General features: G+C 41.1%; 1 protein-coding gene and 2 long non-coding RNA genes across 3 annotated transcripts in view; 2 read left to right on the top strand and 1 right to left on the bottom strand.

Moving 5' to 3' along the window:
* The window catches only part of LOC139797375 (von Willebrand factor D and EGF domain-containing protein-like), a 182,774-nt gene extending 168,568 nt beyond the window's left edge, over positions 1-14,206 (bottom strand). The window contains exon 1 of the mRNA XM_071746450.1: positions 13,273-14,206. Within this exon, the coding sequence (XP_071602551.1) occupies positions 13,273-13,369 (97 nt within the window). The 5' untranslated portion in view covers positions 13,370-14,206. The remainder of the gene's footprint in view (positions 1-13,272) is intronic.
* LOC139797373 (uncharacterized) lies at positions 2,301-10,317 on the top strand. The gene is made up of 4 exons (XR_011726444.1): positions 2,301-3,061; positions 6,660-6,749; positions 8,529-8,770; positions 10,235-10,317. It is a non-coding gene; the product is annotated as an uncharacterized lncRNA (long non-coding RNA).
* On the top strand, positions 10,630-12,699 carry LOC139797374 (uncharacterized). The gene is made up of 2 exons (XR_011726445.1): positions 10,630-10,754; positions 11,551-12,699. It is a non-coding gene; the product is annotated as an uncharacterized lncRNA (long non-coding RNA).
* Positions 14,207-15,942: the final 1,736 nt, after the last annotated feature.

Here is a 15,942-nt window from a genome sequence, read left to right as displayed (position 1 = left end):
AAAGTAAAAAAAATAAACTGAGACACAGAAAATACTCCTCTTAGTAAGAATACCAGCTAAATTCTGTGACTGTCCTGTGCAGAAGCAAAAAATAAATCCTCCTTCATCCCTGCACCATCTTCTCATCCTTCACATCCTTCAGTGGTATTTTAATAGCATGAAGTCCCCAAGGCTGTAGGTGATGTCCATGCACACAAAAGGAGGGGTGGCAGAAGGCTGCTGCCAGCAGATGAGGATGGAGCCAGCACAGCTGTGCATGAATAGATAGCAGCTGGAAAGGAGGTGGCACCAAAAGGGAGAACAGCTGGAAAACCAAAAAAAGAAAAGAAGTTTTTAAAGCCAGGCACACACAGAGTGGCTTAACTGGGAGAGAAGCAGGTGTCAGGTCTGGAGCTGTGAGATTGCAGCACAGGAGCCCCCACTGGGGGCTGACCCTGGAGAGGAGGAGGAGGAGGAATTTGTGCTGGACAGGAGGTGGGGGGGAATTCTGCAGCCTTTGGGCTGTAGCAGCAAAAAGCCACAGGGAAGGCGTTTGGCAGAGCAGACTTCTTGCTTTCCCTTCAAAGCAGAAAGGAGTGCTGGAAACTGGCAGGAGCTGCTGCTACCAAGGGACAAGTGGTGCTCCCAGATTTCCTTCTGCTGCCCAGAGCAGGATTTGCTCTGGGTTTCTGCAGGAAAGGGATGGGGAGAAGTTCCCAGGCAGGCTGACAGTAAAGCTTAATCTTTTGGTGTAGGGGTTCCTGGCACTTTATATGATTAACCTTGCTCTTTGTCAGACTTAAGGGACCCCTTTTCCTTTGGCCCTAAACAGGAGGCTGCCACAGGTGTTTCTGAAAGCAATGGGCAATCTCTTTAAAAGGTTAAAAATCAAAGTATTCTAGAGCAAAGCTGTTATTTCTCATTGTACCTCTCTGCTGTAGCCATCTTTACTGCTCTGTGGTGTCAGACACGGAGCTGGTGGGTTATTGCTATGTTCTGTTTTGCTGTGAAATGCAGTCAGATTAATGATGTTGGGGTCACCTGAGATTTGCATAATTTATATCAATGATTTGCTGTTTGAAGGGTTTGACAAGATCAGGAAATAAACTACAGATTTTATAAAAATATCATAATTAAAAATTGACTTGTACTAACTGTTGGCTTCGGGAACATGCATGAAGTTCAAGTATGATGGATAGTTTTGCTCAATGAAAACTATGAAAAACCAACAGAGATGATGATAAAAAGCAATTTTTTTTTTTAGGTGGTCACATTTTCAATCCTTATATTGAGTCAAATGTTGCTTGCACTGCTTCTGTGCATATTTTATTGACTTTATTGTGACCAGTTGTGGAAGGAGAGCAATATTTGTATTACAGGGATGAAATATTACCACATTCAAAATCAAAGCATGTTCTTGAACTAAGTATCAAACTTCAGAAGCCAGAAATCAAACACTTGTTTTAGTTATGTCTTTAATATGACTTAATCGCTGCAGAATTTAGTAAGCTGTGATAAATCTGCTATAAAAACAGAAGGGAGATTTTCTTGCCTTGCCCCACATTAATAATCAAAATATTCAGCTAGTGAATGTTATTTCCTCAAATAGTTTGATTTGGGAGAAGTGATGAAAAAAATAAAACATGCAAAGGGCATCTATGGCACGTAAGGCTGGTGTCAGTGGTGGTTGTTTCTTGTTTTGTTTTTTTTTAATGAAAATGGGTTTAAGGGCAGCTGTTAGGATACAAAAATGAGGCAGACTCTGCTCTCTGTGTGAGTGGTAGAGTGCCAGTGAAAATCAATGGAGTTGGACAGGACCTATGGCCTTGAATTTAACACAGTGTTACAGGGTTCATAACATGAGATCCCTGCATAAAAAAATCAGGCAGACTCTTCTGGTTTGTTTGGTATCAACCTAAATCTCAATTGTTTGAGCAGGATACTGGGATCTGCAAAAGGGCTGCTGAAAATGGGGGGAGAGGCCTCTTTCTGATGCACCTCCATGCCACTGATTGAAAGGCTTGCTCTGTCTGCCAAATATTCGTGATAATAATAGTTGAATTCCACTGAATGGCTGATTTTCCCCCTCATTTTGCAGCCCAATTCTGGTTTGCTTTACTATTTCACCTGAGAGCCCAAAGAGAAGCCAAAAGAGGATGGGAGTTTGCATGAGGCAAAGAGAAAAACTCGGGGAAACGGAAGTGAAGCTTCTCAGTGGTACTCACATCATGGAAGTGGTGTTAAACCCAAGACACCAATTTCACACAGTCACTGTCCTACAAATGCTTCCTGCTCTTTGGTGCTGTCTGTTCTTGTCACAACTTCACTTGCTTTTCACAATCACATGCTGATAACTTCTCTTAGTTTTCCCCCAGTTCCTTGAATCACAGGCTGGTGGCAAAAAAATAGTGATAAAATCTTCCAGATGCCTTATCTGAGTTTTGGAAATAAGAAATTTGTTGAGTTTTCAAGCTCCCTCACCAGATGGATCACAAGGGGTCACCAGAAAGAAGAGAAACTTTGTATTTAATCATTTAATCTGAAACGCTTATAAATTTATACAGTGGTTTCAAGCTAATCTCTTATAGGGGATAGTTTACTTTTCAAAAACCAAGACAAATTATTTTTTGACAGACGATAGGTATTTCCTGCTAATGAAAATGGCATTATAGAAAGCCCATACTAAAAGGGAAAAAAAAATAAAAGGAAGAAGAAAAAAAAAAGGTGTTTGCAATTTCTCGCTCACATAATTGCATCCTGATACTGAAATGACACTGATTTGAAATTTTACTCCAAGCTAAAATGAGATACTTGCTTTTCTGGTTTGGTAACCTGTATTAAAGTACTGTGGTATGAATTCTAATTTTTCAGCTAAGCTCAAGCAAAGCAATAATGGGTGGGTTGTTTTGTGGGGTTTTTGGTAAATACCAACTGCAATATCTTTACATCTCCAACTGTAGAAATATGGATTCTACAGTTTTTCAGAATTAATTCCAGCTCTGTGCTTGAAAAGCTTAGAAAATATATTCCATGAGGTGATCAGAAGATGATCCAAGGATGTTTGAAGGGACAGTCTGCTCAGGTAAAAAGAAGAATATTTAGCAATACTTTGGGAGAAAAGAATAAAGATAGCACAGCTGGGGAGTTCAGTGGGGATTCAAGGAAGAATTTGGCTCAGCACTGTTGTATTGCTCTTCTAGTCACATTCTGAGTGCTGAGCAAAGGCAAAAGTTCCCTGTAAATATTCAGCCAGTGGTCAGTTTGGCTTTAACAAAAACTGAGAACAAGCCAAGAAACACATCATTTCCCAAATTGTAGATATTTCTGTATTCTCCCAGTGGCTCCACGCCTTTCAGACACTCACAGGAGTTCTTAGCTGTAGTGGGAGCAGAGACTCTGCCCACACCCAGCAAAGCTGCACAGCTCATCCCCCTGCCAGGGCACATAAATGCATATTCTTCCCTGCTTTATCTTGTCCTCCCCAGTAAAACTGACATTGTTTCCCCCTCTCCTCTAGAATGTATACATTTTATAGCTAATGAAAAAGCTCAGGAAATAAAACTGTCCCTCATATTGATTTTGCTTTTATGGAGTGCCTTTTCCCCAAATGGATGCCAGAATGCACTCTTAAAATCAAACTTGATAGAACAATAATTTCTACCAGAATGGAAAAACATGGCAGCAGCTTACCAGCACACATCAGTGCTACACAACACTTTAGGAAACGGGGGTGGCTTTAAGGAGCAGGAATAATCCCACGGCCTTGAAGGAGTTACTGGACATGGGGTAGGAGCAGCTTTTCTCACCCCAGCTGCCTGCAGTGGGTGAGGAGGAGTCACCAGCCCCTTGCTCAAACCTGATGATGTTAGAGAATGGATGTCCCCAGGCACTTTTTATTCTGATTATTTAAGCTGCGAGGGCTTTTAAGACCTCAGATTTCAGTTCATGTAACAAACAGTGCAGCAGCCCCAGCCCTTCATGCTCAGAATTTACTCAGACACATTCCTGTTGAGCTGCCAGTCAGTACCTGCTGTCCACAGCTCCAGGGCTCTCATCAGAGCCTCCTAAATCAAGGACTCTTTTGCCTTCATTAGAACTCACTTTATGTTTAGAAAAAAAAAATAATCAAAGTTTGTTGTGTCTTGATTTCTTTATATGAAAGATCCAATTCCCTTATGCCCCTGCTGAAGCATAAAACAATAAGGGATATGAGTTACTCCATGGCTTTTTTTTTGTCTTGCAGAAAAGGACCTTTGATTAAAAAGAAAAACAAAAACCAAAAACCAACAGTTAAAAAAGTCAGTGTGTTGGAACCATGTTTCATAAGCACAGACAAACATAAATCACTTCTTTCTGCATTGCTGGGGACTTGCAAACAAATATCATTACCAACATTGAAATTTACTGCCCCTTTTATTTAGCTTAGTCATTCTTCTAAAAAAATGTATGCTGGGGTTAGAGCTGGTCAGGAATTTTTAGTGTTGATTATTTTATATGCTCTTAGCAGCTTTTAATATAAATGTGTAAGTTTTGAGGAAACCTGTACAGTTTCATCTTGGGAAGGGAGGCATTTGGAGGTCTAACCCAAAAAAAGATGAATTGATCAGCTGAATGGTCAGTCTCTCTGCCTGCCTAACTCTGTACTGAGAGTGCTTTATTTTTATTTTTTTATAAATAGCAGATATACATTATGTCTTTGAATGAATGAACCTGCTGTCCAGCACAGTTACTTACACCTTCGCAGTAGAGGAGCACATGGGAGACTGACACTGAAGCTCTTATTACAAGATGTAGTTAATTACTAATGGAAGGTGAAAGAGTTCAAATAAGAGATCCAAAGATATTCTCTCCAGCATAATCAATATCCCAGTTCTGATGGCACTTGTCTGTGACAGAAGAGATTGATCCAGCTCCTGTATCCTAAAACACATCTTTCCTGTCGGAAGTGATTAACAAAATATCAGGCTATCACGTAGCACTTTAGATTTTTCCCAGTTTTGTCTCAGTGGGAAACTAAATTTTTAATTGTTTTCAATTGTTGAAGCAATCAGACAGAAAAACCCTTCCTGTGTGGATCAACAGCAGTTACTCAACCTGCAGCAGGTTATTTTTGGGAAGTCATACAGTCTATAAACTGCTATGCAGATAATCACAGAGCTGGGCTGGGCTGTAACAGCAGTCGAGTCCCTGACAGAATCAAGAGGCAAAAATACCACTTAATGGGTGGGTTTTTATGGTGGATTTTTTTGTGACCATCGTAATTTTCGTGCAGCATTTCTGCAGCACCAATTTTAGCAACACTTCCATGAAGCAGGGATAAAAGTGGTAGCCCAAATGGTGTTCCCAATGCTTATGCACACACATAGCCATCTGTGCTACCTTTTCCATCATTACAGAATTTTCAATGTACATTTAATTTAGCAACATAGCAACAGAAGTATTAATATATGATTAAGGTTGTCAAAGGCATCTCTTATCCCTGTGTGCTGACAGCTGCAGGGTTTCCATGCAGAGAACCTCACCAAAGGGTTTCTCAGAAAGCTTCTGCTTCACTAACTGAGAAAGATTTCTCAGCAAACCTGTTTAAAAGAAGCCAGAATAAAGTTGTCTGCTGCATGAGTCTTAGAAAAAATAAACTACCATACACAAAAAACCAAACCAAAACAAAACAAAAAAAAAAAAACCAACAACCCAGACTTTGGAAGACAGCTTGTTTTCCATCTAATGATTGTATAGACAAGTACAACCTGGTGTCCCTGCTGCCAGCCTTTCTGAGTGGTGAAGAAACTCCTTCCAGAACAGGTTTCTGACCTTGTGAGGGCTCCTGTGTCACGGTCCCTGGTGCTGCTTGGGGCTGACCAGGCACAGCTCACCAGGTCCCCTTGTATCCCACCAGCACTAATGAGGATGTTTGGTATTCCTGGGAGGTGATCTGCAAGCTCAAACCTAAGACAGAAGATGAAGTTGTTTTGAAAGAGCAGATGAGTAATACTGCCAAGAGTGTATTAATGAGAGAAAGTGTCTCCACACCCATGAAAAGAGTACAGGTAAATAGAAAAGAGAGGAGAAATGTCGAAGCAGCAGGAATAGCTGTGGGGGATTTTCATGACTACAATCTATCAGTTATTGGGAAAACACAAAAATGTGGAATTGAAGGGTTGGGGTGGGCAGTAGATTTATGTCAAAGCTATTGGTATTGCAAGGCAATAATCAGGGCAAGAGGAGAAAATAGCTGTAACATTTCCCTGGGAAAAATGTACAGCTTCTGCTGGGATCACTCTGCAGCCTGAATCCAGCTGTCCTGAGTACATCAGTTTCTGAGTGTCATGCCCTCACATGAGCACCCCTAGGGACAGGGATTCAGCCAAATTTCAGCCTTCCACATCCAAGTCCAAGTGCTTCCACCTGGCTGTAGTCTTTGACTGTGATATCTTAAGGAAATGTCAAACCCTGTCCCCTGTGAGGTGTCTGGCAGTGGGCAGAACTCTCCTGGTGCTGTCCTGGGAGGCCCAGCTGAGTCCTGCCTGCTCCCATTTCAGCAGCTCAGGTACTGGGCAGGTCATGGCCCAACACAGGAAACCCCTGCATGGGGTGGAGGATGAACAGAAAATGCATCTTTGCCCCAGACCAGGAATGCTTCTCCAGCCTTCCCAGAATAACTGTTCCCTCTGCTTTATTAGGGGTTTCTTTTCCAGGATCAGTTCTAAAATCCAGCCCAGGCAAAGGACTGAAAATTACTTCCAACTGGAGGATTCCTGCATTCAACAACTGTGAGTGAGACTTTTAAGGGCTATTACAGGACAAAAGGAGCATGCTTCAGGAATGTTATGGGGTGTGGGTGGCTGAGTCCCAGTGGCTCTCACAAGATTTTCTGTTGGACAGAAACCAGTTCTGGGGGGGTTATGGGCTAGCTAAGGGAGGAGGATGGCTTTCTTTTACCTTTAGCTGTATTCTGCTTTATAGACATTCAGAAAATTAAATGTTGACATATTTTAGCACTTGAAGAGCGAGTTACAAGTACAGACTCCTCTTCATTTTCATTGTATTTCTTGGAAAAGAGAAACAAGGAATTAATTAGATTTCACCCTGTTTATGTCTCTGTTGATAGCTCTAATCTTAACATCTAATAAAAGAACACAGCAAATGATTTTGTGAATTTTTATGTATTTTTTTTTCTCTAGCCCATTAGGAACACAGCTGATGATAAGGTAGCCTGAGTGAATCCAAGTATCTGTGCTCTGTTATTGAGGGAGGCTGAGTCACAGTCAACTAATTTCATAACATACCCATAGTTGATTATAAAGCAAATAATTGGAGGAAAGGGACAAAGAAGACTATTAAAAATAATCTCTGGAAGATGTTGGCAAATCTGCCTGTTCTGGTAGCTGGATCAGATCAACAAATAGATCTGGGCAATGCAGCAGAGGCTGACAATGATAATTCTAAATAATTTTTTAATTATTAAGTTACGAATAGCAAAACAGCAGCTTAGCTTTACTTAGTTTTCCCTCCCTTTGGAAGTCATATAGGTCTGTAGGAAATCAATGAGATAAAATGCCTTAAGAAGTCTGCATGCTGGACAAATATCATCCAAATACAATTTTAAAGGAGAGGAGAGGAGAGGAGAGGAGAGGAGAGGAGAGGAGAGGAGAGGAGAGGAGAGGAGAGGAGAGGAGAGGAGAGGAGAGGAGAGGAGAGGAGAGGAGAGGAGAGGAGAGGAGAGGAGAGGAGAGGAGAGGAGAGGAGAGAGGAAGAGATGACATAGGCTCCTTTCTGCAAAGGAATCATAATTCACTACATTTACCATTAGATTAATTATAAAGCTATTAATTCCAGAATTTCCAAGAGCCCTGGCATCTGTGTCATCTCCTAGATTTTTTTCTATACTTTTGCCTTCTTAGAGTTAGTGAACACGAGATAAACTCAAAGTGATCAGCCATTTAAAAACTGAAGAGAAAGTAAAACTGAGTTGAGAGTGGGAAAACTTATGCTCTTTTTTTTGTTGTTGTTATTATGATAAGGAAGAGGAAAAGTTGGAGTATGGAAATGTTGGGGTTCATGGAAAGTGCAAGAGCTACTGAGCTGATGAGGCATTAGCAAGACACTACTTGAGGGACCATTTACTGAGACTGTCAACACACAGAGCTGACAGGGGACAGTCAAGTTGTAAAATGCTCCAGCTACCACAGGAGATGCATTACATTATTGCAGTATGCAGATAAATTGCTACCCAGCTCATGGAAGCTGCTTTGTGAACAAAATAGGGGAATAAGATAAACTTGCTCTCAATCAATGAATTAATATAAAACCAGGAAAAGGAGCAGAGAAGACTGCTACAATCTCTCAACTATATGAGGCAATCAATTTCTTTTCTCCTTTCAATACGTGGAATATACCCTTGTGGCTCCCATGGATGCCATGCAGTGTGAACACAGCAATCAAAGCAACAGGCATCAGAATAATCAAAATAGTACATGTCAGAAAGAAAGATTCATTAAGTAAATCTCCTACGAGCTTAACACACAATTTTTCTTTTTTTTCTTTCCCAGGAAAGATGTACAAACAACTGCATGCACTAGCACATGGCTTTGCTGGTGTTTCAAAGTCAGATGAAAAATACTCTTCAAACTAATCCACTGGGTTTTAAATCTTACCATAAAAAGTCTCTGCTTAGGGCAAAACACAAAGTGCAGCTGCCACAATGTCATTAATAGACAACTGAAGGTAAAATGCACCACATTGAAGAAAACTGCAGAATCATTAAACAAGGAATATATGCTGCCAGGCAAGTGTTAAGCACAAGATCCATTTTTTTTATCCACCAGCTACATACAACACCAAACCCCCATCTGTGAATTGAGAAGAGAGATGGTTCATCCAAAAAGAAAGTGACCAAAAAATCAGAACAGGCTGCCCAATGTCCAAGGAAACAAATCTGTTGACAAAAATTAGACAAACCCCTACTCAGGCTACCTTAAGGACTTCTCCCAGAACAAACTATTCAAAGTAATGCAATACAAACCCGGTTAAAATACAAAAAATGGTATTTTTGACAATATTCTCAGCATTTTGAAGCACCCAGACTAGGTCACAGGAAAGCTTGGAGGAAATACATTGGAATGAAAGAGCCATTTCGAAGGCCCAAACCATTTCATTACGCTACAGAAATGGTCCAGGAAGAAGTAGAAAAAACCACAAAAGAAATTCTGTCTCTAATGAGCTCAGAGCAAGAAAGACTTTTCCTTCAAGTCTGTTTGTGTTGTAAAATAGATTCAGCATTTTGGAAGTGATTGGATCCTTTCCTGATTGAAATCCAAGCAGATCTGGGTGAAATTTCAAGTTTTGGCCCTCTAAAATATATGAAGTCGTATAAAACCCATCACCAGTACTTGGTGTCCCCTGGAGTTAGTGTGTGTGCAGCCCTTTGACTTCAGACTTTACAAGGAGGAGGGAGAGAGGTTCAGCATTTTTATTACACTCCTATTTACTATATTGGCTCTCTGCAGTTATGAGCTGTCCTGCAGTTAACAGGGCTGGGTTGTTACTGGGCACAGATCTCAGCTCCACCAAAGGATTTTCTCCATGACCTTGAGCCACTTCACATCTCCATCCCATCTGTAAAACAGAATGATGATGCTTCCTCTCAGCAGCAATTTGTCTTGTCAATTTAGGAACAAATACTGATTTGTCTTGACTACTTGCAGCTCCTATCAATTGCAGAGGAAGGGGGATGCACAAAATACTTCTTCAGCTTTGGCATTTGGAGGCAAAATAACTTTGATGAACTGGACCATTAAAGCAAACCTTTTGGCCAGGAATGGCCTATACTCTTATGAACAGCATCGAATAAAATGATCCTCAGTTTTAGTACAGAACAGAGTAATAAATAGCTGTTAAGGAGCTTAAACAGTGTCCACGTTTGGCAGGTCAGGGGAAAACTGAAAAATCCTTGAGAGCTGCAGTAGAAAGGCAGCCCTCTCACACCAAGTGTATTTTGTGAGCCTGTACATCTTTGAAAGCAATAATTCATTTACATCAGAAGATTGGTAGACAAATGCATGAGCTAAAAATTATTTCCCTATCAAATTTCAAAGTCCTAAAACCCAGTAGTGACCTATTGGGGCTTCTCAGGAGAGTCACAGACACACTCATTGGAAGGTGAAAGAGGTTCCCTCACCCCCAGACTGCATCAGCCCCTCAATTTTCCCTTCCTTATGTAAGAAGTAAAGATAATCCTCCTGTCTTTCAGGTAAAGAGGAGAGCTAGGAAAAGGTTATCAGCAAACAGAAACCATTGTGCAACCCCTGCCACCAGCTTTGCTTTGACAGAAGGTAATCAGATAAGGTCAGATTTCACTCTCAGTTCAAACAATACAAACTGGATTAATTCCAGACAGTGAGGCCAGTGGGGTTCCTTGATGTTGACAAAACCTTAAATAAGAGAGAAATAAAATATTAACCTGTAAACAGCCTTTGATAATTAAAAGTAATATGGGGAAGAGAAACATGATGCAGAGGCTGAGCCTCTCCATTTGGCAGTTGTTACTGCTTATTGCCAGAGCTGGGGACTCTTGGGTTTGCTTCTGCAGGAAAGCATTCAGCAGAGTATTTATTGTTTGCACAGTGCTATAAATGTCTCTCCTGCTTTCCACAGAGTGAAGACAAGGAGCCAGAATAATGCCAGTGTCATTTCCAAAGTCACAGCAGTGTCCCTGACCAGTCATGGCCTGAGAGCTGGATCCCTGCAAGCTGTTCCAGGCCCTGGGGCTCCCTGGGGTGAGTGTTTGCACCTCCTGTGCTCAGGGACCTGGGGGTGGCAGAAGCCCTGGAGCTCTGGGAGCTGCTGGGAGCATGGGTTAGAGTTTCAACCAAGGGACAGGAGGGTTTGGCATCTGTAGTAGATGCATGAAGTAGGTGGTACAGTTTGAATTGTACCTTTTAAATACTCATAGGGAAACTTTTTCTCAGCTCCAGTAGATTTTTTTTTTTTTTTTTTTTCTTAAAGCATGGAAAGTCCATGCTTTTTTTTACAGCAGATTCTCACAAGTGAGAGCATGGGTTGCTGGTGGGCTTATAAAATTGCAAAACATACAGAATGTGTTTTGCCACACAAGACTGTTCTCATTTAATTTCTTAAATCAGACCACTCGGGTTGCTTCAGACTTCAACATCTTTTCCCATGGCTGTAGGCACCCAGCCTTCCCTCAGCATCATCCTCTCTCCTCTTTCTTCACCTCAGGATATGCTCAAATTTTTTCTTATCTATTTCAGAGTTGAGGAAAATTCACTGGAGTGAACTTGCAAACAATTAATTGTATCTTATTTACTATATATATCTAACACCTTTCAGTGAAGCTCCAGTGGATTTCATGAGCTTTGCTGCTTCTGTAGGAAGCTCGCATCCAAATTAAAAACTTTTTCAATTGTACTCCTTGAAAAGGCTCCAGAGGGGACAGGGAGCAATTCCATCTCAGTGGTGATGCTAGAAGAATCTATTTTAAAACAAAAACTTTTGTCTAAAACAGTGCTTTAAAATATTTTTTTTTTTCTCTTTTGATTGACTTATTTACAGAACTTCATTTAGATGAGTCTGACACCTCCTGTCTTGTATCAGCCCTCCCACACCCATGAGGTGCTTCTGTCTTGATGCTTTATTCAATTTTACACCAGAGAGCATCTCCAGACATTCCTGGTAACACACTCATGTTTCTCACTTACAGGAAATGATGTAAAAAACCCAAATAATAATAATAATAATATCCTCAAGCACTGGGAGCTTCATTCCCTAAAATAAGACTGCAGAATATAATAAAGTTATTCCTTGGTTTTTAAAGGTGTTTTTTAAATTTCTCTTCTTCTTAAGAAAGCATCTGTAAAAAGCTGTTTGGTCATTCCTTCTTCACAGTTGAGTTCTTATGGGATTAGTAGGTTTGTTATACTCAGAGTACAAAAGTAAACAGCATATGGCTCTGCTAATATCCTTATAATGTCACAACACAATCTGTCAGAATATAACTTTTTTGAGCAGTTTCATTTACTACATGTTCACACTAGGAAAAAAACCCCCACAAAAAACAACCCTGAAGTGTGAGGGATCCTTCCCCATCCCCTGAGACAGCAAGCAATTCCTTAATTCTTGTGTTCCCATTTTTAATAAGTGTATTGACATGCTTTACCTTCAGTAACAAAAACAGTGGAAAATGCAGTTACTTAGTTACTAGGAGCTAAGAGGTCATTTCCCCTTGATGAAAAGCTTGTTCTATCAGATAAATAGCTGCTACACTCCATAAAACTGGCAACCCTTCAAAAGGTTTCAGAAATTAAGAGCCATTGTTTGAAGATAAAGGTGATAAGATAAAGGTGCCTTGTGCTTAGTCCTGCAAACCTTTCTGGGTGACCCTTTGATATTCAAATGATGAGTGCCTTAAATTGTTTTATCTTCATAGAGCTAATGAGTGCTGCCTGACAATCCCTTTTTAGACACGTTGAAACCTTACTGGAATTAAATGTAAAATATTGCAACACATTTCCAGTAAGGGGGGGGGGAAATACCCCCCCAGAGTTTGCAAAGCTGTGTCCATAAACACTCACAGCACTTCCCTCTGGTCCTAACGCTTTTCTCAGGTTTTTTAATTAGCTCTGTTTTTACTTGTTGGGTAATGTCTAGCCTGGTTTCCAATGAGTTGCTGCAGTAGATTAATAAAGCCATATAAACAAGCTACATATGTAAAATCTATGTCCTCTGACTTTTTGCTGGGTGAAACAAGCCTTAAGTTTAGTGTGTACAATAGTAGAGACTGTTTTATTGTCAGAGACTGTATAGCTGTGTATTATTTTATGTGTAATTAACTAATCTATAATGCTGGTCTGATACATGGTGCATATACTTCTTTCCTTAGAGGAATAGGCTCTTATTTTTACAGCCTTTCCTTCTTTTATGCTTCATTTCGTATTTTCATTCATGCAAAATTGTTATGAATATTTTTTTAAATCAATTGATTTTTTTCTAGTAGGAAGAATCTTCTTGGGTTTGTAATTTCTTTATTTGAAAAAAAGAAAAGTGAAAGTCCTGTGTGCTGGAAGCATGCTTGGTTATCACTGTGACCTTCTTCATTACCTTAGAAGTTATTTATTTTAGCCTAACTTCCATTCTATTTTGGAGACCCTTTCTAATAATAGCCCTTTATAACCCACATTCAAAAGCAAATGTAAACAAGATCATCTCAGTTTTAAATCTACATGAGCTCTATCCCCCAAACAACTATCAAATAATTAAAAAGCACAAAATCCTTACCTAATGGAGCTGACTCAGTGCTAATGGCCAACAAGGGAATCCAAGAGAGGTAGGCAACAAGTTGGAGATGCTGATGGAAAGGAAAGGGCGGCTGCATATTGTCCAAGATAGATTTTATCCATGCATTTGCAGTTGCTTACAAGTTAACTTTTGAAGTACTAAACTTTGCGGGAAAAGCCATCAGCCTGCCTGCCTGCTTCAATTTTTTTTTTTCCCCCACTCTTTTTTTTTTTTCCCTTTCGTCCTTTTCAATCCCACTCTCTTGCCGAGGTCTTAATGTGTCATTAATCCCAGAATTTCCAAGAGGGAAGCCCTCCAGCTCCACACAAACCACACTCACCCCCTCCCCCTCCCTTACACCCCTTTTTGCCAGATGAGTGCAGAGCATGTGTCCCTGCAGCTGCTCCCGGCTGCAGCTGCTGAGATTTCGGCACCCGATAACACCCACGCCGGCACCCGGGGTGAGAACAGTCTGTGCCGGTGCGGTCGGGGGTAGGAGGTGAGCCTGGAGCAATCAGGGGTGTAAACCCAAAGAATTTAAAGCAACCACCAACTTCACTTGATTGCAGTCTCATCTTGACGCTGCCTTTCCACGAGGAGCCTTGGGAAAACAAAGGCAAGAACTTCAAGCCTGCAAAGAGTTGGGGTTCTAGCTGCGGATTGCCCGAGGTTACATTTATGTAAAAATGTTGTAGAAGTGCTTTCTGGGGCACAAACAGCGTCCTGAGGGGTTGTGTCTTGGCTCAATGGGGTGTTTGTTGTCTGGTGGTTCGGAGAACAGCTCTTAGCAGAGCCAACCCCTCCTGAAAAATGAGCTGTGTGTTCCAGCAGGTCGGCTCACCAGTGGTGATAAGAGAAGCAGAAAAGAGGCAAACAGCACAGATTCAGTCACTTTCTTGCTCAGTCATACTTTTTCTAAAGTTCAGCCTCATCAGGAAGTCCTTTGGGTCGTTTGTGCTGCTGCTTCTGGTCAGTGTGAGCCATCATTGGCTGGTCAAGCCCATTGCCAGCTTCAGGTGCAAGGCGAAGAATTTGCTGTTAAAACGTGTTCTGTACCCTGATATTTGTGGCATTTTAGTTAGAAAATATTGTACCCCTTTTTGCACTCCTTTTCTTTGACTTGTCAAGTTTATTTTGTGTCTGTTCATTTAAGTGAGGATATTGTGAATTATCTGATAACAGAGTAATGCACAGCTCTGTAAACATTCCACACAGTCACCATGAGGAGCATTTCATCTAAAAGCATAAACAAAGTTAATAAAAATATTATTATGCAATCCAGCCAAAGAGTTTCAGATGTTCATTTGGCTTTGAGGAGTTTTACCGCTGGACTCCTTGGGGGAATTCACCTTGTGGGTGGAGATTTATCTTTGCCAAAAATATTGGTAAGCAAAACCAATTGACAATTAATGAAGAGAACTTTCCACAAATAATCCAAACTCTGATGGTCATTTGGGTACAAAAGGCAAAAGTAACCAGGCAAAAAAAAATATAAATGGATGATACTGAGGGCAACAGGAGAAAAGGGACAGTTTTGTAGACTTGTTTATCCTCTTACATGTTGTCTCCCTAAACAGGGTTTAATCAAGGGGGGGGGAGCTTAGAAGGTGATTACTCCTGATAAAGATGAAATTAAGCTTCCTGTAGTCTCAGCCAAGGAGATCCCTGTGTTGGGTATGGCTCCCTTCAATTCAGACAGACAAACAGCTCCCAGTCAGAGAATTTTCTCCATTTCCCATTCTCCCAGACTAGAACAAGACCTTACAGAAATCAGATAAATAGCAAACAATCCTTTCTCCCTCCAAACATTAATCTAAAATATCATGGGAAACTAAAACCATGGAGAGCCTGCATAAAAATACTGCAGAATGCTCTCAGTCTCTGCACCATTGATCTCAGTAAGAGGAGAAACAGAAACTCTCCAGAAAGTTGATGTTATCAAGTGAATGCTTGAAACAATTATATTCACCCTCTGTACAAAAAGACAACACAACACTGGAGGCCTCACAGCCGTCACTCTTGTGTTAAATTAATTTTCAATGGTAGGGATGGACATGGGGAGTTAAAACAAGTCAAAAGCCACAGCTGGAAGCTGGCAGCAGCACTTGGCCAAAAATTGTTTGATGGATACGCATGTTGGATATTCAGCTTTATGCACTTGGTAAGAAAGAGACAGTGTCTGGCTGAAACTTCCCACTCAGTGAGTTGGTGCTGACGCAGGGTGGAGAGGACAGTCCTGGGCAGCCCAGGGGATGTCACAGAGGCAGGAGGGAGGCTGGGGGGAAGACTATTAAGAACATTGTTTGCTTTTTTCCTCAAATGCAGAACCAAACCTCAGGATGGGGCTAAATGATAACACAATGATAAGAATGCAAGTACCCTGAAGACCTCCAAAGGGGTCACACTTCAGACCACTTTGCAATTACGAAACTCTCAAGCTCCTGAGTCAGCGCAGGAGGTACAAGAGTTGCCTGCAGAAGTCCTAGGCAACAAATAGTGAAGGTCTGAAGGATGAATCCCTCACACAGGAGACTGAAAGGTCACATAGGAGACTGTCTACCTGGATCCCTCCCCTAGGAAGAAGACAGAGGAATACCACCTTCCTCCTCTCAAAAAATGGATGCGTGGCTCACGCTTTCCTTTTGTTCCTGATCAGGCAAGCTGTACAAT

This window comes from Heliangelus exortis, chromosome 6 (assembly GCF_036169615.1).
Source record: "Heliangelus exortis chromosome 6, bHelExo1.hap1, whole genome shotgun sequence".
NCBI lineage: Eukaryota > Metazoa > Chordata > Aves > Apodiformes > Trochilidae > Heliangelus > Heliangelus exortis.
The sequence above is the reverse complement of the archived record's forward strand: the minus strand, read 5'-3'. Positions and strand labels throughout refer to the sequence as shown.